We start from the raw sequence: 27,857 nt of genomic DNA, 5'->3' as shown, positions 1-27,857 counted from the left end.
TGCATTAAACTTGGCATGGCTCATATCTCTAACTTCTAACTCTCGTTTTATTGGAAGTGAACGTCTTTGGCCATGAGTGTTTTATTAGTGCACATTTACACTGGACTGGAAGCATGTGGGCAGTAAACATGTGTCACCCTCTGCAGGAATGGTTTTCATTCCTTGAAAACCGGAACTGCAGAACTGTGAAGAGCATTCAACCCACACTTGACCACTCCCATTGCAATGTACATTAATAGGTCGGACTTGCTCCTACTTTATTCAGAGCTCACAGAAACAGAGAAAAGGTAAGGAAAACTTTCGATACTAATGAACATCTTAAAGCATTTAAGCAGTCTTTGTGACATGTAAGCTAGTCAAAGGAATATTTGCAGCACATGGGGTCTACGTGTACTTCATACTGCCTTAAGAAAAATAGCACAAAAATCTGGATATCTAATTATTATAATCACTGTCAGCACAGGGAGGTTATAAGACGGGAGTTTAGCAGGTTATTCTTTGAAATTAATGAATTTTAAGGACTGTTAGACTCGATTAGACTTGCATTAGACTGCAAGTAGATTAATGTTAGCTAGGGAAGTTTAGGTTTAATATGTTATGGAATTATTATTGCTAATATATTTAAAACAGAAGTCTTTTATAATTTTATAATATGGCCCACAATTAAGAGTGTAATATCTTTAGAAATAGATGAAATTTCCATACATTTTATCTGAAATAAAAGTATATGTACTGCTAAGTATGTGTAGCTAAATATTATAGTGTAATTCGGGTAAAATATAGGTAAAATTGATTGTGTGTTTGAGTGTATGTAATGTGTTTTTGTTTGCTTTTTTTTACATTTTATTTTATTGCAAGAGCTCCCGTAATGTCGCTGTACTGCATTATATAGGTGCAATAAAGCCATCTTGCCAAGACTGTTTACTATGGACAAAGGTCGACCGGAATATCCTTTATTTACAGCTTCAGTTCTCGCAACATGTGCAATTAGGCTAAGATAGACAGACAAAGTAGGTTATCAACTCAATAAATTAATTTACGGTTTATCCATCCAGGAACAAGCACGTTCACATGAAAGAATTGGCATTGGAAGCATATGGCTGACCCCAAACATGGATGGATCTACTTGCGATCTATTTACAGACAAAAAAGGAAACTATGACTTTAGAAAATATGAAAATACAGGCTGAAAGCAAAACACAGATTATAGATGAAGCAGTGGTCTGAGTATCGGTACAAACACAACTCTGCACAATAGTCCCAGAAAGATATAGTGTTTTCAGGACTGTAGCATTAAAAGCACTGTATATGTGGTCGAAGCACTTTGGTCAGTCACACATAGAAAATTCAGGAAGGAAAAGAAAAGGTGGGGGAAAATAGCTTTGACCCAGATGAGCCTGTGTTATGAGAAATGCTTCATCTGTTTATAAAACTGCTTTAAGAGTGCTGACAGTGATGTTCCTGACGTGAGAACTGGATCAAAAGTGAAAGATAAAACCTGTAACACACACGTGCACACCCAGATACTCCAGACCAACAAACTAAGAACCTTTGCTTTTATAGAGGTGCTTATAAATGTTCTAGATTACAGGCTGTCTGGTTTGGCTGTGTGACAGGCAGGAGTCTGACTCAAATGTAGTACTCAAGCCTCCAGCCAGTGGACAGTGTTTATGCTGTGTTTCTGTTCTGCATTTTTCAAAAAGAAAAATGGAAAATGTGTCACGAGTTTTCATGAGTAAAGATAAAATACTTAATCTATGATACATATATTTGTCATTTATGTATAATTGCAAGATGGGCACGGACTAAACAGAATTTCTTTGACCTTCATGCTGTAAATGTTGTTTTTCATTTTTTATGTATACACATTAATATAATAAATACATATTGAATCATCAATACTCAGTAATTTTATATTTACAGGCTGTGTGTGCGATCTGAAAACATGCTATGATAAAACTGTTTTATGTATGGAAACAGTTTCATTACATAAAACATTTTTAAGAAATGTCTTCTTAAAAAATATAAAATATATAACTTTCGAAAAGTGTACACACAAGTGTTGTGTCAAAGATCCTAACACTTAAACCCATTATCATTTAATCTAACCCAGTGCTGTCAATTTTTTTCATGTTGTGTCTTTGGCTTATGTGTCCTTTTTTCACTTGTTTCTTCAGGCATGAATTTCTACAACCAGTCCAACCCCCAGGTGGTGGTCACCACCACTGCAATGAGTCAAAAGGCTGGGGAGTGGAGCACGGGCATCTGTGACTGCTGCTCTGATATGAACACCTGTAAGTGAACCCAGCAAACAGCTACAAACAGCAGGGATTTCTGCATCAACCACCTCCTCAGACTTTGGTTGCAGTTAGGTATCAGAGTGTCTGAAGCCAGGATATAAAACAGAGGTTATGCAAGAGATTGTTAAAGTAGAATTTATTAAAAACTGGGGTAAATTCATACAGATATGGCACATTTTCTTCAAGGTTGCTTTGGATATTGGTGTTTCCCCTGCATGCAGTGTCAGACAGCCAGTAAACATGGATGGTGCTGCGGTATGCCACTCCTGGACTGTTGCTGTGTGGTGTCCTGCTTACTTCGCAAGTCTGTCAGAGAGCACTACAACATCCCTGTAAGTATGCGAGTGGAGGATAAGGTTATTGTATTTAGCTTAAATTAAGCTGACTACCTGTATGTACAAAGCCAACAAAAACAAAAGGTGCAAACATGACAGAGAGGGACAGGTCAGTTGGTTGTATTGTCATACAATCTATGGAGTGCAATTCATTATTACTTCACCCCAACATGTTTTTAAACTTCTGTTTTATGCATTTTTTAGCCACATAACATGAATTAAATCCTATATTCTTATATTGTCCTGCTGAGTGCAACTCCTTTCCTCCTCCTCATTTAGGATCTCTATGGTCGATGTAAAATTTCCATTACGGCTCTGATCTTGATTTAGAGACAAGGTGACAACTGAATAGGAAGCAGACTTTATCAAGCTGCTTGACCTTCACCATTCAGCTGTGCGTCTAGAAGACTGCTGTTAAAAATTCTAAATACATGAGAACCTCTCTTCCCCCCCTTCAATTTTCCTGTCCTGCAGGGCTCGTGCTGTGATGACTGCTGCAAAATATTTTGGTGTTATCACTGTGTCTGGTGCCAGATGAATCGTGAGCTGAAGATCAGGGAAAACCAGCACCCTGCTGCCTCGACGGTGGTCACCACGCAGGTCGTCCGTGGATAAGATGCAACCGTTTTTGTTGTGTGTTGAGTGAATATGACAGTTACCTTTTCAAACAGTATTAATTTTTCAGCACCACACAGTTTTGTCCTCAGCAATTTGTCTTTTATTTTAATTTAAGCTTGGATTTTATAGTTCTAGATTATATTTCAAAATGAGAAAATCTGAGTTCCGTTAGCATACTGGTTATTTATCATCTGGAAAACCTTTTAACTCTGTCCAATAAAATCTGTGTCATTTAACATGCTTGTTGTTATTCTAAACTTTTCAAGTTCAATTTAACCTGTATGAAAATAAATTATATAAAGACTTGGTGCATATGCAAAAACCAACTGATTCACATTCACAGATCCTTAAAACACAGAGTCGTGTCAGATCATGCACAGAAGCAGCACTTGGGCAATGTTTGGCCCCAGCAGGCTCCACTCCCTACAAATGATACATAAGTGACGTGCTACAAATTAATAATTAACCTGCTCGTCAGTGAGTACTGTTTTACTTTCCGGCTACATGTCAAGGCTACATGACAAATGATGGTTATCACACTATCAGTTTTATTATTAACAGCATCTTTATTTGCAATGAACTGGATTATTTGTTTTCTGCTCGAACCTGACTTGTAACACAGAGCAGAGCTGATTGAATCATACTTACAGTTTTTCACAGAAACAGGATGGGTGTTGGGATCGCTGTGACATATATGTGCTGCTTGACAACCGTCCGAGTAACTGTACTCCTCGCTACAAATCATCCCCCGAAACTAAGACTCCATTGATATAATAGTTTTCGAACTGAATTGAATTGACAGTTTTTGTTTGCTATCATGTGACAGCTTCTGTCTGAGTTTTGAACATGTATTTTTTTTTCGGGGGTTGAAGAAATTATGTTATGTCTGATTAATATTTAAACCTGCACCATGGCGTGTTCTCAGTTTGCTTGTTACTTGATGTTTTTTTTTATTAATAACTAAAAAAAATCAAAAAAACACTCTAAATAATAATGTACAATACAATCTTATAATGCGCTGGGAGCAGTGTTGGTCAAGTTACTTGAAAAAAGTAATCAGTAACTAATTACTGATTACTTCCCCAAAAAAGTAATCCCGTTACTTTACTGATTACTTATTTTCAAAAGTAATTAATTACTTAGTTACTTAGTTACTTTTAAAAAACACGATTTACAACCTGAAGAGGTGATAAAGCGATAGATCTTTCAGCCCAATTCGACTTTTTCTGCATAATCCATAATACAAAATGTAATCAAATGGAAAAGTCTCTTTTTTTAAACTTGTTTTATCAGTTTTAATCTTTTAACTTTATGCATCAAGCAAAAATTTAATTATATGCAACATTCTCTGACTTAAATAAATTAGTTTAACATTTAAACCTATTTTCTGCACATTCCAGCACATAAAATAAAATATTTTTTGTGTTTACACTCACTCTTTCAAATAGATGCCAGTAAAACACAGCAGAAAATAAATAAAGTCAAAGACTAGAGGTCCTGTTGCTCTATTTTCACCTGTAAAGCAGGACTGCGGTAGGCGGAGGTTTACCCTGGTGCAGGTGTGCCGCGGTCAGTTGAAGAATCCGCGAGTTTCTCTGAGAGTTTCCCGTTACGTCATTGTGCACTCGGTGCTTGCTTGGAAGTTTAGGGGTTTTTTTCGCTGTAAAAAGAAGTTTTCTTCCCACGCATGATGGACGCTAATGTTTTTGTCACTTTTTATGGAATCAAACTCAAAGTAAGGTCAGTACTTCCACGCTTTAAACGCTGCACGCTCATACTCTCTCCATTATCCATTGTTGATCTGCACACAGCTGTTGTCGTCACACTCGCTTAAGTCACTGTCATGAGACATTCTCGCACAAAAATCACGGTTTTAGTAACGCAGTAACGCAGGGTTACTACAGGAAAGTAATGGCAATCTAATTACCGATTTTGCAATAGTAATCCCTTACTTTACTCCTTACTTGAAAAAAATAATCAGAATATAGTAACGCGTTACAAGTAACGGGTTACAAGTAACGCGTTGTTGCCCATGTCTGGCTGGGAGTATGCTTGTGCTGAGAGGTCCCTGCCTCCTAGTAATTGTGTATTTAACCAGTGGACAGGTACGTTTATATATAATACACTGCAACTTACACAATTACAACTGTAACTATATGAACAGTGTATTTCTTATGCACATTTTAGACCCGGAGGAAGAATCGCTGATGACCTGGTGTTTATTTAGGAACATTAGCACGTCCTCTCTTCCTCTTTGGCTCCATGCCTCTCATTAAGTCGCAAATACTGAGCATAATTCTCCCAACCCTAGAGCACAAGTTGTCCCGACCTAGAACACAATTCTCCCAACCTAGGAGACCTTCGTGCGCTCACACATAGCCACAAAGTATCAGAGCCAGCAGTGGCTTTAACACTCGCTCTGCCACTGCTCGCTCCGCCACCTTCTAGCCTTGTGTCCCTTTAGTCCGCATCTGGATTACACAGTTGTGCACTAAAGGGAACACACATGTTCGTGTTCCTGGCTACTCGCTCGTTTGTATTTTCACACGCGGGTTTTGAAGCCGGTCGTGCACGCTGTTCTCTGATGTGCTGGCGCCCACTCTCTCAGTGCTCTCGTAGCTCCATAGTTTCCCAATGAATTCGGCAAAAGTCATTGCAAATTCACTTTGTGTGACATGATCCTGGCACTTCTTGCGAACCAGTGCTACACATTGCCCCTCGCTCAATGGCTCACCAGCATTTCTCAGGGCAGCAAAACACTTCACTTTCTCTAGGCAGTCTTAGCTACTCTGCGCCCATAACCTGTTAGCAGAGGTGAAAATACGCAGGAATTCTGGCGCGAATATCTAGACTGCTCCGAGGACAACTGTGGAGGAAATAAACACACAATAGCCACAATCCATTTTCTCACTTGAACTCATTCGCAAGAGAGAGAAGCTTTATTGACGATCACCAGCATATACATGAGCATCACATGTCAATCACAATGCATCTTATCCGCTATTTCCACCTCGCGTTATATACTCTCTGCAATAACGCACACGTTTTCTGCGTGTGTGCTATAATAAATAAAGATGTCCTTCTTACAGTTGAGAGTATATTTTTAATCTGTGTCATCACTTTATGAAAACTCTGAAACTTAACAGACAAATTCTCGTGAGTAACTCTTCTTTTTAAACCGAGCACACGGATAATGCTTGGACGTCCAACTCCATGCGTCTTTGCGTTCATCCTTCACACAGGGGGCAGGTCAACGGTGATCCTTCGAACTTGGCCATCTCTCTGTAACGTGAAAGTGATCCCAGGCAGCTGAATGGTCATAGTCAGAGGTGGAAGCCTGGTCGTGACCGAATACAGAATTTGCCCGCAGGTGCAGAAAACTCTGCTGCTCAGCCAGTGGAGGAAATTCTTCATGTCAATGAGAGCGCGCACCGCGCTGTCACTGAATCGATTCAGCCACGCGTTTGGGTATGACATCGTGGTTTCACACCAGTGAGGCTGTGCTGCCAGCAGTTTGTCCGAGGGTGTAATGCTTGCAGGAGCTGAGTGGATTTGTTTTCAAGCCGGCTCTGACACTTCTTCCTCACAGGACTTCTGTCTAGTGAATAATGAAGGATGTTACAGTTTTTTCTGAATGCTTAAACCCTAACTGTGATTCCTGTAGCACAATCTCTAAAACTATTCAGACTTATAGCAAAACCATTCACTGAGGAGACAAATCCCCCGACCTGGAGCATAATTCTCCCAACCCAGAGCACAAGTTGTCCCGACCTAGAACACAATTCTCCCAACCTAGGAGACAATTCTCCCGACCTGGAGCATAATTCTCCCAACCAAGAGCACAATTGGCCCAACCTAAAACACAAGTTCCCCCGACCTAGAGCACAATTCTCCCAACCTAGGAGACAATTCCCCCGACCTGGAGCATAATTCTCCCAACCTAGAGCACAATTCTCCCAACCTATAAGCACAATTTTTCCAACCTAGAACACAATTCTCTCGAATTGGAGCACAACTCTCCATGCCTCTCATTAAGTCGCAAATACTGAGACTCATCTCTCGCACAAAATCCCCACCAAAAGCACAAATCCCATCAAAACTCAATCCCTTAGAAACCCTTGAATCAGATATGGAGCAGTAACGTGTTGAATCAAGCGTCATTGATCACGTGTTTCAAGCCGGCCCTCACCACCCAACAGTTCAACGTCTGCGGAATTACGAACACGGATCAGCGCAGACACCTGGATCGTTCCTCTGCGTCGTACCGTCACCAGGTAAACTCCAGGTCTTTTTTTTTTTTTTGTCTAAAACAAAGTGTCAGCAGACACATAAAACGCAAAAGAAATACATCTCTAAAGACCAAATATTCACTCGTTTATTTCCAGTTTGTCTGTGGCGGCTCCTGAATAGCAAGTTGTCGGTGAGTTAATCTGTAACACGAGTTAATCTGTAACTCTGCTCTTTGAAGTGCTTTTGTGTGCTTTTTAACCGTGCTTCGTATTTCTGTCTGGCGGTATTTACTTAGTACACCTTGTGTAACTTGGCCCAGTTGAGTGTTGTGTTGTGGACTGTTTTAATCGTGATACTGGTGTCCGAGGTACCAGTGAGGGATCAAAACAGGAACTGCCTCATGAGGTTATGAGGATTCTGTGGATTATGATGTCCTCCTGCCACTTTTTCCTTCTGCATTAACCAGCGCATACTTTCTGTCCTTGTGATCAGTCTACCCCCATCTTCATTCTCTGTTTAAAAAAACAAAACAAAACCTTTTACTTGGGGTTCTTTATCAGCTGAGCTTTCAGCGATGACTGCTCTCATATGTTGGACACTCTTTTCAGTCATTTGCTCGAACACAAGAAAACCTGCAGGTTTTTTTTGTATAAGCATGAAAATGGTGTGGGGGGGAATCCCAACTTCAGTGCGACAAATGTTTTGGGAAAACCAAATTAAGTAAAAAAAAAAAAAAATCAGCTTCTCTGGAACTCTCGTTTCAGCTGGGATAGGTAGGTTCATGTTAAAGCTTGATTTTTTTTGCCCTGGTAAACGTAGACTGAACTTGGTTTTTTTTTAGACCAGTGTTAATGATGAAACAAACAATTACAGCTCCTTTATACCTGCTGCATGAATACAATCTTTGCTTGGTAGTTTTCTTCCGCTGGTTTTCTTCCCACAGCTACGTAGGCACCAGGCTGACAGTAGGGACTCAAAAGTGGCTGTTTTCCCATCTATGCCCACTGAGTCTTTCTATAGGAAAGAAACAACTACATACCAATAGTACACAGAGGTTAAATGAGTGGAAACACAAATTTTCCACTACAAAAGCAAACTGTGTGTTTTTTCAAGAAAGGAAAAAACGTTTAAGATGTTTTGGAAATGCAGTTTGAAAAAACAGTTCTGTGGTTTTTAAACGGTCACGTGCAATTTCTGTGCCAAAAAGACCGCTGTAGGGCCTTAAACGCAGGAGTAATACTCCGCTGAACATGTTACAGAAGCAACACTGCAGATAGTTATGTTCAAACCAGTCTTTCTCTGAAGCAGGTCGAAAAGGTGAGATGCAGGATGGGGGGAGTCTCTTGTGATCGGGATGTATAGATGTCTGCAACAGAAGGGTGTTTGCAGCTGATTATCTTCAAATTAGTTCATAGTCTGGATTGGGTTTCTCCTTACAGATGAGCTATGACCCCTTTAACCTTTCTCTACGTGGCTCTTGTTTTTTCTGTCTATTTTCTTCAGGAATGGCCTACCAGCAGCCCACACAGGTGATGACAGTCATGGGCGGTAATCAACACCTGGGGAACTGGAGCACCGGCCTCTGTGATTGCTGTGCTGATGTGGGCACCTGTAAGTTAACCCAGCAAACTCTATGAACAGCAGTGATGTATATGAACACAGATATTTCACTTGTATATATTTTTCTTCGAGGTTGCTGTGCATATTGGTGTTTCCCCTGCATGCAGTGTCAGACAGCCAGTAAACATGGATGGTGCTGTGGCATGCCACTGCTGGACGTTTTCTGCGTGGTGTCCTGCTTACTTCGCAAGTCCGTCAGAGCGCGCTACAACATTCCTGTAAGTGTGAGAGTGGAGGATGGATAAAGTTATTGTAGCTAGCTAAAATTAAACTAAAAACTAAAATGAAGAGTGAAAACTATTTTATTTGACTTCAGTAAATTACTTAGTATCATATTTTTTTGTATTCCTGTAAAAACCCAACTTGTTACCCTCTTCTTTCTCTAGTGCACCTATACTTTAAGTATTTGTATGTAAATATAATTACAGTGTCATATAAATAAAAACGATCTAAATTCCATTTAATTACACGAGTTACAACATTAACTCTGCTGATCGATCCCGTTACTCTCTCCTCTTCTTCCTCTTCCTGTTCTCTGTCCTGCAGGGCTCGTGCTGTGATGACTGCTGCAAGATACTTTGGTGTTACCCGTGTGTTTGGTGCCAGATGAATCGTGAGCTGAAGATCAGGGAAAACCAGCACCCTGCCACCTCGACGGTGGTCACCACGCAGGTGTTCCGTGAATAAGATGCAGCCATTTGAGCTGTGAATATGACAAAGTTATTAATTACAATTTTACAATGATGAAACGCATAGGAAAATATTACTTCTGTTTCTGCAGCACGAGGTGAAAATAGAAAATTTTGTCTTGTGCGGTTCATGCTCTGCAATATGTAATTGATTTATAGAATAAAGTCTGTTTTTTTTTTTTAAACTTTAGATTACATTTTTAACATCAGATGTTTTGAGTTTTGTTAGCATACTGATGTATATCATCAGGAAATATATATGTATTTTTTTTAACCTTGTCCAATACAAACGATATCATTTAACATGCTTACTCTTATACCAATTGTGTCTAAGTTGAGTTTAACTTGTGCTAAAATAAAGACTATTCATATCCACCCACTATATGAAGGATTGTTGTACTACATTCCTTGAAATCTTCCACCATTTCTGAACACTTCAAAGACAAAACTCATTTAACAAATTTCAAATAAAATAGCCCACACTCCTGGAAACTGTCGTCGAAATTCTTGAAATTTGTTATATTGGTAATCATACGCGACACTGCTCCCAAGTCCACCATCATCAGGCATTTCTTTTTTACACCTGATTGGATCTCTGTGTCCTTGTGGCTCATCCGGAATGCGTACTCCTTGACACTTGACTAGTAAATGTTTCACGCATTGTCCCGTTGTTGTTTCAGTCTGCAGTTAACGTTTCGATGTTTGGGGATTTAACACTCACTCCACCACTGCTTGAACGGACACGTTCTGGCTTTGTGTCCCTTTTGTCCACATCTGCAGTGCACACATGTGGACTAAGGGGAATACACATGTCTGTGTTCCCTGCTCCTGAATCAATTGTATTTTCTCACTTGGGTTTTTAGCCCAAAGATTGTTCTTGAACACATACGTTTAAAATACATTCATATTTCTGTACTGTCTTCTTTGACAGTGCATTTTGACTAGTGACCGGCCCACCATGGTATTATAGGAAAAGTCATAAAGCCTTATTAGAAATTTAAACCTACACCATCTTCGATATTCTAGTATTATAAACAGTACTTAGCAAAAATATAAATCAACATAATTTATAATTACATATACCTAACTAATAGGGTTACCAACTACCAGCAAAAAAAGACAAGAAAAAAAATACAGCTGATGTGACACCCAACCACAGCGGACTCATCAAAGATCTTGTGCGAAATATTGTCGTGCAAGGCGAAGGTGTTATGGGGTTCGGCGGTTGTGGTTACCACTCTAGACTGCACTCTGGGTCTGACTAGGATCACACTAAAAGCTAGCGCGCTTTTAGGAATTCCAAGTGTGGATGAGCTAAAGTGACATGTGTTCAAGCCCCTCGACCAACTACGCCTGTACACAACGGTAGGGCTGCTCGATTATGGCAAAAATGATAATCACGATTATTTTCACTGAAATTGAGATCACGATTATTTGACGATATTTATTTAACCCTTTAAGACCTACTATAGAACCAAGTCCACCAGAGCTTATATTATTTTATTTTTTTTACATGCTGTAGTGCCATTTGTGGGAGCATTTCAAGTTGCTATACATCAATACAACTGTTATAGCCCATATTTTAATAATATGTATGCATTAAGTCCATAGTAATTACATAAATTGCAAAAAAGTGCAATAAACTACAAAAAAAATTGAAAATCGCTTTTGTTTTGTTTACATATATTTCTACTTGGAGAAATTTAAGAGGTTTATCCCTCAAAACTTTAAATACAATAAAGTTGCAAAAAATAGTTTACAACAACAGGAAATTTATTTTGAGTGTCTTCATAGTTTTATTTTGGAGATACACCAATTTTTATATACTGCAGGAAAAACAAAAAACAATCCTATGATGCAAATTTGCAAAGAAAACAGCATGTGCATCATTTCACTGTGGGAAGTGTTACGAACAGCTGATAGGAACGGCAAAGCGTGTTTCTGGAATATTATGTTTTTGTTCCTGCAAGCGCTTTTTATGCAATTTTTGCAAAGCTATATGTGGAAGGAAACCGTGACCGAGGACAAGCTGATGGCATAAGATGTAAGTACAACTCCTCCGGTTTCATATGCAAAACAAATTATTGCGCTAGCTTACACGGTTCAGGTTCTACAGGTATTTAAAAATAGTTACGCAAAACGGAGCGTGCTGCTCTGACCGGCTTTAAAGGGTTAACAATGACTTTAAAAAAATAATATAAAATGGTGTGCAACACCACTGAAGTTTTTTTTTTTTTAAACTCTCTTTTCAACCAACGGCAGTCACTCTCCAAATAATTTCTGCTTAGCTTTCCGAGCTTACCTCGGGTCCTCTTAATCAGCGGTCTCCAACCTTTTTTGCGCCACGGACGGTTTATACCCGACAATATTTTCACGGACCGGCCTTTAAGGTGTCGCGGATAAATGAGGGAGGGGCTAATAATCGGCTCAGTCATTTTTAATGATCGTTGAAAGCCCAGATCGTAATCGTGATTAAAATTCGATTAATTGAGCAGCCCTACACAACGGACTACTGAACAGTTTTAGCCACATACACAGTATCACAGGATAACAGCATGAGAGGACTGATCAACGTTGTTGGGACTCACTGTGGTGTAAACAGTGTATTGCAGTGTCTGTACGTCACCGACGAATTTAAGATTACGCTGAAAGGCGGTGGCTGTGGATCTCATTGTGATGGTGATGACGGCCATAGGGCCGGCAATGGCACTGTGTTGAGTGAACTGAAGAGCGTCTTACGGGAGATGGACCCGTGATCCATCTAGCGACCAACGTCATCATATATGTTGAGGAAAACAAGTCAAACAAGCTACCGGACTACCTGGATGAATACTTTGAATCCTTTAGAGCACAGGTGTCGAACTCCAGGCCTCAAGGGCCGGTGTCCTGGAGGCTTTAGATGTGTTTTTGATCCAACACAGCTGATTTAAATGGCTAAATTACCTCCTCAACATGTCTTGATGTTCTCCAGAGGACTGGACCTTAATCTTGTAAATGGCTATAAATTGATTTGTAAAGTAGCAATTGTGTATTTTGTTCACCTTGTGTATATATTGTTCACTGCAGCAGCCTAGTAGGCGTGAGAAGCCATTTTTGTTGATCCAGTTTTCTCCTGTTTTTCGTTTAGAAAGTTAGGTAAGTGAATTTTCTTTTGGTTGGTTTTTATTTGTGTAGGAAAGCATAGGGACCATTAGGGAGTTTTGTTTGTTATTTTTGGCACTGCTCACTGCTGAAGCAAATAAATGGATGCTTAGCACTTTAAAAGAAACAACTGTTCGTGTTCTTTCTTGGGTAGTGTGTGAATGGGGGCAATTTCTTGTTGCGTTCAATGCACGCCTACACTAAGAACGTAACATGACATTTTCATTTGTTTCCTTGCCATTTTTGGTTCGTCGTAAGGACTATGGCGCGGCGAACAGCTGTGGCTTTGGTATTCGGGTACCTCATCTCGAGGTTGTTCTGCGGGCTGATCACCTGTGTCCTTTATAGTAATGGCACACATCTTTCTCATGTAGTGTATGTTCACAGACACATTAGGCCAGGGCTCAGAGTTAAAAGGTAGCTGTGAGCTCGCTTCGGTGGTTTCGTTTGGGTCGAGGGGCTCGGCTTCCCTAGGCTTGGCGGTGGAAAGCAGATGTGAGCATGTTTCCCTCGTTTCGTTTAGGGCTGTTTTGGTGGGCTTTGGGTTAGGGCAGGGGTCAGCAACCTTTAACACCCAAAGAGCCATTTGGACCCGGTTTCCACGCAAAAGAAAACACTGGGAGCTGCAAATACTTTTTCCATCCATCCATCTTCATCTGCTTTATCTGGGGCCGGGTCGCGGGGGCAGCAGCCTAAGCAGAGAAGCCCAGACCTCCCTCTCCCCAGCCACCTCCTCCAAGGCGTTCCCAGGCCAGCCGAGAGATATAATCTCTCCAGCGTGTCCTGGGTCCGCCCCAGGGCCTCCTCCCGGTGGGACATGCCCGGAACACCTCACCCAGGAGGCGCCCAGGAGGCATCCTTGACAGATGCCCGAACCACCTCAGCTGGCTCCTTTCGATGTGGAGGAGCAGCGGCTCTACTATGAGTGCTCCGACCTGGAGCAAAATTCTCCCAACCAAGAACCATAATTCTCCCAACCTAGAAGCATAATTCTCCCAACCAAGAACCATAATTCTCCCAACCTAGAAGCATAATTCTCCCAGCCCAGAGCACAAGTTGTCCCGACCTAGAACACAATTCTCCCAACCTAGGAGACAATTCCCCCGACCTGGAGCATAATTCTCCCAACCCAGAGCACAAGTTGTCCCGACCTAGAACACAATTCTCCCAACCTAGGAGACAATTCCCCCGACCTGGAGCATAATTCTCCCAGCCCCAGAGCACAAGTTGTCCCGACCTAGAACACAATTCTCCCAACCTAGGAGACAATTCCCCCGACCTGGAGCATAATTCTCCCAACCCTAGAGCACAAGTTGTCCCGACCTAGAACACAATTCTCCCAACCTAGGAGACAATTTCCCCGACCTGGAGCATAATTCTCCCAACCCAGAGCACAATTGGCCCAACCTAAAACACAAGTTCCCCCGACCTGGAGCACAATTTTCCATACCTAGAACACAATTCTCCCAACCTAGGAGACAAATCCCCCGACCTGGAGCATAATTCTCCCAACCCAGAGCACAAGTTGTCCCGACCTAGAACACAATTCTCCCAACCTAGGAGACAATTCCCCCGACCTGGAGCATAATTCTCCCAACCCAGAGCACAATTGGCCCAACCTAAAACACAAGTTCCCCCGACCTGGAGCACAATTTTCCATACCTAGAGCACAATTCTCCCAACCTATAAGCACAATTTTTCCAACCTAGAACACAATTCTCTTGAATTGGAGCACAACTCTCAGTACAGTACAGAGACAGATTGCGTCCGGATGCAAAGAGACGTTACTTGCAGCAAATAGCATGCATTGGAAATGTGGACTGTATGAAATACGGCCGTGGAGTAGAAACCCTGAAGACCTACCGATATTGACGTAGCCTGATATATTTTCATACCTTGTCAGTGGAGTCAGTGCGTAGAAGGTGAACCAGTTTTACAATTATACATTTCTGGAGGGACACATCCAATTCACTAAATATTGGGTACATAATTTGTGAGTCAGCTAAGTGTGAGGTAATGAGGTAAGTCAGCTTGAGTACTGCGAGTAAAATGCGTTTGATTTCCCCCCCGAACATTCAAATTAGTGCAAGCATATATTCATTCATGAGGGGGAAATTACAGTGAGAACACGTGGAGGCTCTGTTAGAGGGATAACATAGTGAGTTCAGTGCATTGATGTTATATTGTCCTGAAGGATTTAGTTATTCTATATGGTTAAAGAAATTGCAATGATTTATTGTTTATTATAAATAATCCTAATTATATATCTTGTTTCTGTGTTTGTGTCCTGTGTCACTAAAAATACATTTTATTTTATTTTTATACATTGATTACAGTTTTTTCTGATTGCTTAAGCACATTTTTTGTAACTATTGGCTAATTTTGTAAAACTCTTCACACAAATAAGAAAACCTGTCACCCAATAATCAAAACATTGTAGTTCTCTTGCAAAAGCAAACACAGCTAGATTAACTCTTCACACCTTCGTAAAAATGGTGTTTCCGTATCAAACAGTACACACAAGCCATCATCTACTAAGCACACAATGCGCCAACTGCACACTGATGGTATGAATACAAAACACATCTGGCTTTTGCTTTCTCTGTGCACAAGGTAGGCTATGTCAGTTTGAGCTCATACTTCTGTCATAGATCCATAAGCATAGAGGGATCCAAACTTCAAGTACATCAAAACAAACACAAGTGTTTATTTCCAAGTATAGGATTATTTGCAATCGCCATAATGACTATATGGGTTACTTGGTCTGCAGTGAACATGCTTCCTCTGCCCCCAGCATCTGGTCATCTAGCAATTCTGTAAAGTAACAATTTCAGTATTTTTACATCAATGGTATTGGTGTGTTTCTCATTGGCATATGGCAGTGCTACAAATCTTTGTGCGAAGTGACTGTACTAACCGATTCTCATTTCAAGATGTCCTTATGGTACTTGCTACAGTGTAGCGGCTCGAGTTAGGCTGGACCCGTTGGCCAGCTACCCTCAGGGTCATTCCACGGTTGATTACATGGTCCACTATTGTAGCTCTGATGTCATCAGCAATTCTATTTCTTACTCTTCCTACCCTTCCTCTCCCCCCTCCTCATCTTCCTCTCCCTCCTCCTCGTCTTCCTCTTGCTCCTCCTTGTCCTTGTCGTCCTCTTCATCCTACTTCTTCACCTCCACGTCCTCTTCCTCGGCCTCCTCTACTTCTCACTCTTTCTGCTCCCTCCATTGTACTCCGCACACACAGCTTACCTGTATTATAGTGCTTAGGCTGATTGCAAAGTGAACTAATTATCTAAAAAAGTTTTCACATGTGAAAGTGTGCCAGACAGTTGGCAAGTTAGTGTTAATGATAGCCATACATGTGTATACTTTTGCTAGGAGTGTGTTGGAAATTTGGTAATTGAGTGTTGTGCAGTGAATTGTGCCTACAGTTTTGCAAAGTGTGTGTTACAAAATTGCAAACTGAGTGCAAAGCAGTTTTTGTGCTTTTAGTTTTGCAAACTCAGTGAGTGGTTTTGCTATAAGTCTGAATAGTTTTAGAGATTGTGCTACAGGAATCACAGTTAGGGTTTAAGCATTCAGAAAAAACTGTAAAGTCAAACTTTATGCTTTCTCCATCTTGAAAGTGATGGCATCCTTGCATTACATACTTTAGGTTCATTCTCTGCAGGCAGGTTTCTGAAAGAGAACAGGCAGATTTGGAATATAACATGCAGCGTTCGATAGTTGGATACATAAAAAAAATGAAAAATTACATGTATGTGCTAACTTTCTAAACACTTTGTTACATTTATGATAAATGGATTAAAAAGTAGATAAAACACATTTATGTCGGCCTTGGCTCATTAAAAACCTTGTCTTTAAATTAACTTTGTCTGGTAATAAACCAGTCCTCATAAAGGAACAGTGCTCTTTAATGAATTCAGCACAGACTTTACATCGTAGAAGTAACAGGGAGACACAACAAGTTATCAGTTAGCCATCTAACCATACTCTAACTCTAAAACTTTACCAACTCCACTTTACTCTCATTTCACGACACCACCCTCTAGTGGTGCAATATGGTACGATCATTACAGGACACAACACACTCTCAAAGACAGAATGAACCAGCATTGCAGCCATGTGTCTTGTGAGCGTCACAGGGAAGGTTGAAGCCGCCCACTGCACCTGTAATGCCGGAGTCGTGGAGACCTGCACCCATGTCACTGCTCTTTTCTTTACAGTTTTTTCTGAATGCTTAAACCCTAACTGTGATTCCTGTAGCACAATCTCTAAAACTATTCAGACTTATAGCAAAACCACTCACTGAGTTTGCAAAACTAAAAGCACAAAAACTGCTTTGCACTCAGTTTGCAATTTTGCAACACACACTTTGCAAAACTGTAGGCACAATTCACTGCACAACACTCAATTACCAAATTTCCAACACACTCCTAGCAAAAGTATACACATGTATGGCTATCATTAACACTAATTTGCCAACTGTCTGGCACACTTTCACATGTGAAAACTTTTTTAGATAATTAGTTCACTTTGCAATCAGCCTAAGCACTACAATACAGGTAAGCTGTGTGTGCGGAGTACAATGGAGGGAGCAGAAAGAGTGAGAAGTAGAGGAGGCCGAGGAAGAGGACGTGGAGGTGAAGAAGTAGGATGAAGAGGACGACAAGGACAAGGAGGAGCAAGAGGAAGACGAGGAGGGGGGAGAGGAAGATGAGGAGGGGGGAGAGGAAGGGTAGGAAGAGTAAGAAATAGAATTGCTGATGACATCAGAGCTACAATAGTGGACCATGTAATCAACCGTGGAATGACCCTGAGGGTAGCTGGCCAACGGGTCCAGCCTAACTCGAGCCGCTACACTGTAGCAAGTACCATAAGGACATCTTGAAATGAGAATCGGTTAGTACAGTCACTTCGCACAAAGATTTGTAGCACTGCCATATGCCAATGAGAAACACACCAATACCATTGATGTAAAAATACTGAAATTGTTACTTTACAGAATTGCTAGATGACCAGATGCTGGGGGCAGAGGAAGCATGTTCACTGCAGACCAAGTAACCCATATAGTCATTATGGCGATTGCAAATAATCCTATACTTGGAAATAAACACTTGTGTTTGTTTTGATGTGTTTGAATAAACACCAGTACTTGAAGTTTGGATCCCTCTATGCTTATGGATCTATGACAGAAGTATGAGCTCAAACTGACATAGCCTACCTTGTGCACAGAGAAAGCAAAAGCCAGATGTGTTTTGTATTCATACCATCAGTGTGCAGTTGGCGCATTGTGTGCTTAGTAGATGATGGCTTGTGTGTACTGTTTGATACGGAAACACCATTTTTACGAAGGTGTGAAGAGTTAATCTAGCTGTGTTTGCTTTTGCAAGAGAACTACAATGTTTTGATGATTGGGTGACAGGTTTTCTTATTTGTGTGAAGAGTTTTGCAAAATTAGCCAATAGTTACAAAAAATGTGCTTAAGCAATCAGAAAAAACTGTAAACCCCCCAAAATATGACTATCCAGAGTTGGGACCAAGAAGCAGAGTTGCAGTCTTACACGCCTCTCTGCAGCTTCTCTCCTCCTCCTACCCCCGCCCAAAAACCCGTCTCCATAGAGACTGTGTCATCTCCCAAACAGACAAAGAACAAACTAAAAACCAGCAACAAAAAACTTAACCCTTGTATGGTGTTCGGGTCTGTGAGACCCGTGTTCAGTTTTTTTCAAAAGAAAAATTAAACAATTAATTATTTTTTCACGTGTAAATGTGTTGTGTCTTTCCACTCACTCCACTTGATTATAACTGATTTATTTATAACATTTTATATAAAAGAAAAACGAGAAGCACATTAATTCATAAATGTGATCTATCAAAGGTAAAGGGAAAAAATTAACCATGTTTGCTGTTCATATGTCTTGTAATTGGGATGAAGTAAACATCTGTTGAGTAATTTAACATAAAATTGTTTGATAGTGTTAATTTGGAAAGCCAAAACTCTAGCGGGTCCACCAGACCCATGAACACTGGCTGAGTGACAAAAATACGAACACCACACAAGGGTTAAACATAAAAAATCAAAAAGAAAGAACAATACAGTATCCACATCTGAACCTGAAGGAAATTGCCGTCCCGGGTTTCCTCCGTGGCGTGAGCGATAAGCAGAGTTCTGTCCTTTCCTTCTAAGATTCCTAATTATTTAAAGTAACACTCAGGTATGCCATTCAGCTGGGTTAGTTACGAGCTCGGGAGCAGCTTGGGAGAACAAGAAAACAGAGACTGCTTTAGGTTGCCTTCCCAATCGACTCAAAGGTTTATTTGATACACAGCAGTTTATATAGAGGAAAAAAGGTTCGTGTGTCAGCTTTCCCAGTTCAAACCGGTACAGACCAAATAAGGAAACGTCTTCCTGCCTTGTGAGCAAAGAAGTATCCTGTGTGTAGTTTATCAGTTCAGCTACAATTTATGATCATCCCAGCAAAATACACAGAATACAGAGTTCTTTCATTAGTGAATTCTGAAACAAACCACCTGGCCTTTAACGAGCCTTTTTCTAAGAGATAAGGAAGGGAGGATGGGAGTAAGGAAGTGGTCTCGTCTCTGTGGTGTTTTCGACCTTGGGGTACCAGCCTGTGAGTCTTACACCTTAATTCTTGGGTCACAGAGAAAGAGAAAAACAACTAGTAGATGGACCTTATTGAGTAACAGTTTTCCTGTATAAAACAATCTTCTGTAAATGCTAACCGTGGTATCAAAATATCATAACAGTTCTCCCCTTTTATCATGAAATGATAACATAGTATAAAGACAGAATGTAATAACATAATATAAAGACAAATCATAACTGTAACTGGTCCTTCGAGCAAGCTTAATATCAAAAATCCTGAGAGCGTATACATGGTATCACACAACAGACAATAATCATCAAAAACATGCTGCAACGGTTACAAAGGCTACAATTAGTTCCTTCCATCTTCCAAACGTGTCCTGTAGCCACTTATGTAGCCACTGACCGTGGCCTGTATTGGCAATTAGTTCTATCTGCAATGCTTCAAGTTTATTCATAGCTTGTGTGAATGAACCGTTAGGGGCGGTGTTATTGGGAATGAAAGTACAGCATACATCAACGGTTACTAAACCACAGGTACCGGTCCAATTAACAGGTAAAGCTAATCTAAGAGTATTATTGCACATCCAATAAGCATGTGGGATTGCTCTAGTTAGGCGCGTGACCATGTGTGATTTAACTAACTCCCCCCCAGTCAGTATCATTTAAGACACCCTCTGGGGGAACAATGATCGATTCTCTGCTCGAACTTGAACTGTGTGTGTGTTCCTCCAGATATGATAAAACTTCAGCCACAGAGACAGCTAGCCATGTCTCATTACAGCGTGCACCTGGGGAGTCAGAGAAGAATGTATAGTTATCCTTTGTATAATCTATGTGTGTGTCTGGGCCAGTTAACTTTAGTCTGCGCAGACATATCATACTAGTATTAAAATGGAGAGGGATCTGTCCTAAGGGCAGTGAGGGCTTTAACCTATTCTTAGGGCGTTTCATTGGGGCGCAGGTCCCTGCGGTGTCATTAGATAACTTCAATAATTCGCCTAATGGAGTCTCAGGGTTAGTTGGTGTGTGTGTGTGTCTAAGTAGGCAGTCGAGAGGGCTCAGAGTCAACTGTAAAGTGTCTTTAAAGAGAGCATTATCTCCGCCGATTTCTTCTAGTCCCTCAGTGAGGGGGAAACCGGATATGGGGTATCCTACTATTACCTGTTCTGGATTACCTTTTGAACAGACATAACAGTTACTGTTTCCTAAATCACGAGCGGCTGTTCTGGCATTTTCATACCAGGCGTTAGCTCCTGTTCTAGAGGGCGCATAAGATGGTTTATTAGTGGCGTCTATGTTGCTATTTACTGATTTTAGGGAGCGTGAGGAGTGCATTAAGTAGGTGTCTTGCAAAATGGAGCATGAGGTATAGTCAGCAAAATATGACCTACAGAAATATGAACATGGTTGCAGTCTACAATACAAAATAGCAAAGAGAAATCCTAAGGTTAATGCGATAGATATGATAAATAACCTAAATATATAAGAAAGACAGTTCTTCAGTCGTCTCCTGGCCTGGTCCCAGGTTCGAGAGACACAGAATAAGCGTCGTGTGATGACAATGGGCATTTCATTTTCTCCATTATCAGGATGGAGTGAGTCTAGCTTTATCAGGTTAGACATCATGTGGTACTTTTGGCTTTCTGTTCCTGCTGGATGTTCGAGTACCTTGCTGTGGCTCTTTCAGACGTTGTGTGTTAATCAGTGATTGCGTGTGTACACTGGATCCGGGCGCTGGCTCGCCTGAGATGTCATCTACCCGTGTGTGTTTATTTGCTCTGGATCCGGGCGTTCGCCCGCCGGAGATGTCATCTGCTTGATCCGACGCCTGACATGGTCCGATTGGGCTGGTCTTAACCCTGCTGGCATGAATCCACTGAGGTTGTCCGTCCGTAAGGATGCTGGTTCTTCGTCACTGCCAGTACAGTCTGGGGCTGGAACACGCGCGGCCTCCCAGAGTGTCCTTGGTTTTAGTGGCTTCTCCAACATGCGTCTCCTTGTCTCCACTGGTGGAACTGTGGAGGGGAAAGGCTGAGAGAGACAAACTTTCTGATAGTTATTATTCAGTTTTTCTACCAGGTTGTGAACATCAGTGGACAATGCAATATACATCACCTTCTACTAGCGGTGCCCCTCTGGAAGCTGACCATGGTGTTGGAAATAGTCTTATTTCAAATGGAAATAATTTGGTTACTGTAGATTGAGTCATTCTAATCTCACACAGGACTTGAGTAAGTAATTTGACCCAGGTCATTAAAGTTTTAGCACACTTTCGAATTACTTCTAATGTGAATGAAGATCCTCTATCACTGTTAATTTGGTGAGGTATTCCGAATCTGGGTATTATTTCATTGCTCAACTTTTGACAGACTACTTCTGCAGTTTCTTTTGAGGTTGGATAAGCTTCTACTCATTTACTAAATTGATCCACTATTACCAGTAAGTACTTGATGCTTCCTTGTGCTGGCATATGTGTGAAATCAATTTGTAATGTATGAAATGGAAAATCTGGTTGTGGTAAATGCTGATGTTTTGCTTTTGAGCTACCTACATTAGTTCGTGCACATGTTAGACAGGTTGCTAATATGCTTTTTACTGCATGCAATGTTTTCTCAATTACAAATCTTAATTTTATTGCCCCTATTACCCCTCTTTGTCCGACATAACTCACACAGTGAAAATGTCGGGCAAGGACTGGCATCAGGGAATATGGGAGGGCAATGAAACCCTTAAGATTTTGTATAAGCCATCTCTGTCTTCTAAGGTACAGTCATTATTCTCACAATAGGTGTAATCACATGCAGAGGCTTGCTCTTGTATGAATTTTAAATCAACATTTGTTTCTAAATAGTCTGGGAGTGTAACAAGTGGCAGCTGTAGGGGCACAGATAATACTTCCTGCGGAGGTGGGAGCTGTGATGCAGCTGCAGCCTTGGCTGTCACATCTGCTAAGGCATTACCTGTTGCTTCGTCTGTGTCAGCTGTACTGTGTCCTTTCGTTTTTACAACTGCAACGGCCGATGGCAGCTGTATAGCCTGAAAAAGTCTTTGAACAAAATCAGAATTAGCAATCGGTTTTCCATCAGCAGATCTAAATCCTCTCTGTCTCCACAATGTGCCAAAGTCATGCACAACGCCAAATGCATAGCGGCTGTCTGCGTAAATTGTCACATGCTTATCCAAATGTAGCTCACAGGCGCGTATTAAAGCCATGAGCTCTGCTTTTTTTTTGTGCTGAGTGAAATGGTAATGAGTGAGCCTCTAGTATGATGTCAGGCAATGTCACCACTGAATAGCCACAAAGAAATGAGTTGTCACTCGGCCTTGAACAGGACCCATCCACATAAACCGTGGCTGAGTCTGGGATAGGTGTTTGCTCTAAATCTGGACGTGGTGCTGTGGATTCCTGTATACGTGTCATGCAGTCACGAACGTCAAGCCTGTCTGAGCCATCCTGTCGGTCAGAAGAACACAGCATAGGATCAATAAATGTGAGATTTGCATATGTTGTTTAGTTATGTTTGCTAGAATGGTCGTGACCTGGTGATTGGTGTGTAGAATAGTGTCATGTGAGAGTGTAAGCTTCTCGCAGTCCCTTATCATGATAGAGCAAGCTGCTACTGCCCTCAGGCAGGCCGGCATTCCTGAACAATTCAGGCAGCACCTTTGAGTGGCGGAGGTCAGCACTCCCTGTAATGCATTGAAAGAGGCAGTCATTTCTGTGGACCACAGTATTCGAGGAGGCTTGTCTTTTTTTTACAACAGTCACGCAGAATGTGGTCATGAAAAGAACAGTCTGGTATCCACTGTCTGCAATAGTTCACCATGCCCAGGAAGGACAACATTTCCTTCTGTGTAGTGGGACGAGGGACGGAGGTCACAACTTTGACCCTGTCTGCAGTCATGGAACGTTTTCCGTGAGACAGTGTGAATCCCAAATATTGAACAGAAGTCTGACAGTACTGCATTTTCTTTGCAGATGCTTTGTGGCCAGTCTTTTGGAGGTGCTGGAGAGGCATGTGTGTAGCAGTTTGACATAGTTTTTCACTTTCAGCACAGAGGAGGAGGTCATCCACATGTGGATCAGGGTGCAGCCCTGGAGGAGTGAAGCACCATTGAGAAAGCAGCAGAGCTGTCTATCATGCCTTGGGGCAAACGAGTCCAAGTGTACTGCTTATTTCTATGTGTGAATGCAAATAACGGCTGTGTGTCTTCATGCACAGAGAAAAAGGAGCGGAGCATAAATCCACCACGGTAAAATGTGTATGCAATGCATGTCAATATGCTGTGAACATCTGAAACGAGAGGTGGCAGAGGAATGTTGACTGCATTAATTTGCCTTAAGTCTTGTATGAAACGCCATACGCCAGGTTTGTTAGGCTTTGGCACAGGATTGACAGGAGTATTATATGGAGATACTGTAGGCTTTATTACTCCTGTAGTCTCTAAATCTCCTATCATGACATCTAGGGCTGCGGCTTTTTCGGCAGAAATGGGATGTTGCTTGACATATACTGGCTTGTTGTGTTTTAATAGGTGTACGTGATAAAGTGTACAGTCAATAAATCCTATATCATTCTCACTTTTAGACCACAATGTCATATTCTGGTATTCAGCTGGCAATGTAACTGCAGAAATAGTACAGTCGATAGGGTAGGTTAGATCTATGTGACGACATGGTGTAGTTATGTCATAACCTATGTCTGAGTTATGTGACAAAATCACTGTTTGACCTTCACTTGTGTGAGCAGTTATCATGTTGTTGAAAAGTGTGAGAGAAACAAAAGTGTGGCTCCCAGTCATGGGATTACCTGGTAGTGGCGTCTGTACACGTTTTTTTTGGCACAGTGTGTGACATAGAGTACCGGACAAAAAGGATGTTGAGTTCATTCTCTGCTGAGGGTCCAGCTGACACAGAGGATGTTCCTTCTCCATCATGTCGGTACATAGGGCAGAGAAAACATAAGCTGTTATCAGTGTCAGCAAACATTTCACCCTTTATGTTAAATGAAATACACAAATTCATTTTTGCTTTGGGTGTCTGCGGCTGCTGGAAAACTGAGCTAAATTTGCACCTCTAGCTTGTCCAACAGTGCATAAAGAGTTTTATGAATACTAGGATAGATTCATCAGGCTTCTGTTTACACATAGTTACTGCATTTAAGTCAATTTTGTCTCTGGACATTGTTAGCAGGAATTTCTTTAGATTCTTAAAGAAATCGGTGATTTTGTCATTATTTACCCACAAAAACTCTGCAGTTGTGGATGCTTTATCATGCTTTGGGTCTAATTCACCTATCTCTCTTATGAGTTGTGACTCGGTTACTCCAGGAATGCATTGCATGCAAGACTAGCTTTTCCCGCAGTAGATTTATTTTCTTTGCTAGAGCCTGCACTAGTTTTATTTGATGTTAAAGTATCTACGCCTGGTTCCGGTCCTTTTGTCCATAGCGGTAACATTTGATGCATCACGTCGCGGCATTCTATCATATTTTCTACAGGACTTTTTAAGCAGACTACTTTTCTTATCACAAATGATATTCAACATTTCTACTGACCTGTTTTCTGGCGATAATCGTTCGGGATAAGGCTCCGGAAATAAATTAGAATGCATTGAACTTCTTAAGTTGTAAACAAAGTCAGTCACATAAGCACTCCCGCATGTTCTGGATACGTGATCATGGACGTCTTCACCGATTCGTGGACGTGGGTTACACGTAACTGGAAATGGGAGTTATACTGAGCCGTTATTTGAGACTTTAATTTTAATTTTATTAATTTTTGGTTTTACAGGTACTTTAGATTTTTTTATCGGACCTGTCTGTGGTCTTTGAATAATTCTGACCCATGTTCAGTGATTTCCAGAGGGGTTTACACGCTAGGAGGATTTAGGTTAGTATTTTCGCTGCGGCACAGCTGAGGTTACTTTAAATTTATTGCTAGCAATTTTTTGTTTGTGTGAGCAACTCTCACTTAGCGAGCAACTTCTCGCTTAACGAGCAACTTCTCGTAAAACAACAGGCAACTTCCTGTGTCTTTCTGCTTTTAATTTACTGCTTTTAACCCTTGTATGGTAATCGGGTCTGTGAGACCCGTTCAACTTCTCCCTGTGTCACTCTTTGGTGAGCAACTTCTCACTTAACGAGAAGTATTTAAGACAACAGGCAACTTCCTGTGTCACTCTTTGGTGAGCAACTTAAACAAAATTAAAATATTCAAGACAACAGGCAACTTCCTGTGTCCACCAACACCACACAAGGGTTAATCTACTTTATTCGGGGACTGAGGAAGTCAGTCAGTGTATCTCTCTGGATCACTAAGTGAAACTTCGTCAGCATATCCCGTTTTTTTATGGATCGATCACTGAGAGAGGTATAATAGGTCTTTATATAAATATGAAAGACGCATATTTACCTTCTGTCAGTCATCCCACTTCTGACACCAAAATTGAAGGAAATTGCCGTCCCGGGTTTCCTCCGTGGCGTGAGCGATAAGCAGAGTTCTGTCCTTTCCTTCTAAGATTCCTAATTATTTAAAGTAACACTCAGGTATGCCATTCAGCTGGGTTAGTTACGAGCTCGGGAGCAGCTTGGGAGAACAAGAAAACAGAGACTGCTTTAGGTTGCCTTCCCAATCGACTCAAAGGTTTATTTGATACACAGCAGTTTATATAGAGGAAAAAAGGTTCGTGTGTCAGCTTTCCCAGTTCAAACCGGTACAGACCAAATAAGGAAACGTCTTCCTGCCTTGTGAGCAAAGAAGTATCCTGTGTGTAGTTTATCAGTTCAGCTACAATTTATGATCATCCCAGCAAAATACACAGAATACAGAGTTCTTTCATTAGTGAATTCTGAAACAAACCACCTGGCCTTTAACGAGCCTTTTTCTAAGAGATAAGGAAGGGAGGATGGGAGTAAGGAAGTGGTCTCGTCTCTGTGGTGTTTTCGACCTTGGGGTACCAGCCTGTGAGTCTTACACCTTAATTCTTGGGTCACAGAGAAAGAGAAAAACAACTAGTAGATGGACCTTATTGAGTAACAGTTTTCCTGTATAAAACAATCTTCTGTAAATGCTAACCGTGGTATCAAAATATCATAACAGAACCAAAGAGTAAAACAGTGAAATGTGGATCATTAAATATTAGGTCTCTCTCCTCCAAGTCTCTGTTAGTACATGACTTAATAATTGATCAACAAATCGATTTACTCTGCCTTACAGAAACCTGGTTGAATCCGCATGATTATGTTACTTTAAATGAATCAACACCCCCGAGTCATTCTAACTACCAGAAATCTCAAAGCACAGGCGGAGGGGGGCGATGTGCTCAGCTCAGATAAAATAATTATTGTGGGTGATTTTAGCATCCATGTAGATGCTAAAAATGACAGTTTTAACAAGGCATTTAATCTGTTATTAGACTCAATTGGCTTCTCTCAAAATGTAAAAGAACCCACCCACCACTTTAATCACACTCCGCGTAGATCTTGTTTTAACATATGGCATAGAAACTGAATATTTAACGGTGTTTCCTGAAAACCCTCTCCTGTCTGATCATTTCCTGATAACATTTACATTTGGCGCGAGCAGTGGCGGAGCGAGTGTTAAAGCCACTGCTGGCGCTGATACTTTGTGGCTATGTGTGAGCGCAGGAAGACAGGAAAGAAATGTGAATGTATTTTTAAGGTGTGTGTTGAGGAAGAATGTTTTAAAAGTGTCCGTGCGCATCCGTGTGTATAGAGGAATCAAAGTATACGCCAAATCACGCTCCGCTCAGAGGTTCTTAAACACACACAGCGAGCTACACTCACCTCTGCCAGTTTAGCTCACTGCGATAGTACGCTGGCAAGTAGTGCATCGAGGTGAACGTCGCGAGTTCGAGGCCTCGCCTTCCCACAACAAAGTTTTGACTGCTTGACTTGTTGCTGCGTGTGGAGCAAATGGACAAATCCTCGTGTATTTGACTTGCATTTCAGCAAGTCGGAGGAAATACAGCAAAAAGCGACCCTGCTCGCCGAACATACAACGAAGACACAGCCGCAACAGCCTCTCAACTCCATCGTACTGGAGCGCTCAGCAGCGGGGAACTTCACTTCACTTCATGAAAAGACAAATGGACAAATCATGATGTATTTGACTTGCATTACAGCAAGTCGGAGGAAATACAGCAAAAAGCGACCCTGCTCGCCGAACATACAACGAAGACACGGCCGTAACAGCCTCTCAACTCGGTCGTGCTTAGCAGCGGGGAACTTCACTTCACTTCATGAAAAGACAGTATTAACATACCCGTAAAGAGTGAGGCTCAA

General features: G+C 41.3%; 1 protein-coding gene across 1 annotated transcript; it reads left to right on the top strand.

Moving 5' to 3' along the window:
* The first annotated feature begins 261 nt into the window (after positions 1–261).
* LOC308407786 (uncharacterized protein) lies at positions 262–9,912 on the top strand. The gene is made up of 7 exons (XM_080899640.1): positions 262–287; positions 2,178–2,294; positions 2,487–2,632; positions 3,110–3,242; positions 8,987–9,094; positions 9,176–9,321; positions 9,650–9,912. Exons 2-7 carry the CDS (start codon positions 2,180–2,182, stop codon positions 9,788–9,790), a joined length of 789 nt encoding a protein of 262 aa, XP_080755766.1. The 5' UTR covers positions 262–287; positions 2,178–2,179; the 3' UTR covers positions 9,791–9,912.
* Positions 9,913–27,857: the final 17,945 nt, after the last annotated feature.

This window comes from Rhamphochromis sp. 'chilingali' (assembly GCF_963969265.1).
Source record: "Rhamphochromis sp. 'chilingali' genome assembly, chromosome: 1".
Lineage (NCBI taxonomy): Eukaryota > Metazoa > Chordata > Actinopteri > Cichliformes > Cichlidae > Rhamphochromis > Rhamphochromis sp. 'chilingali'.
Note: the sequence above shows the minus strand (reverse complement) of the source record. Positions and strands in the feature narration are given on the sequence as shown.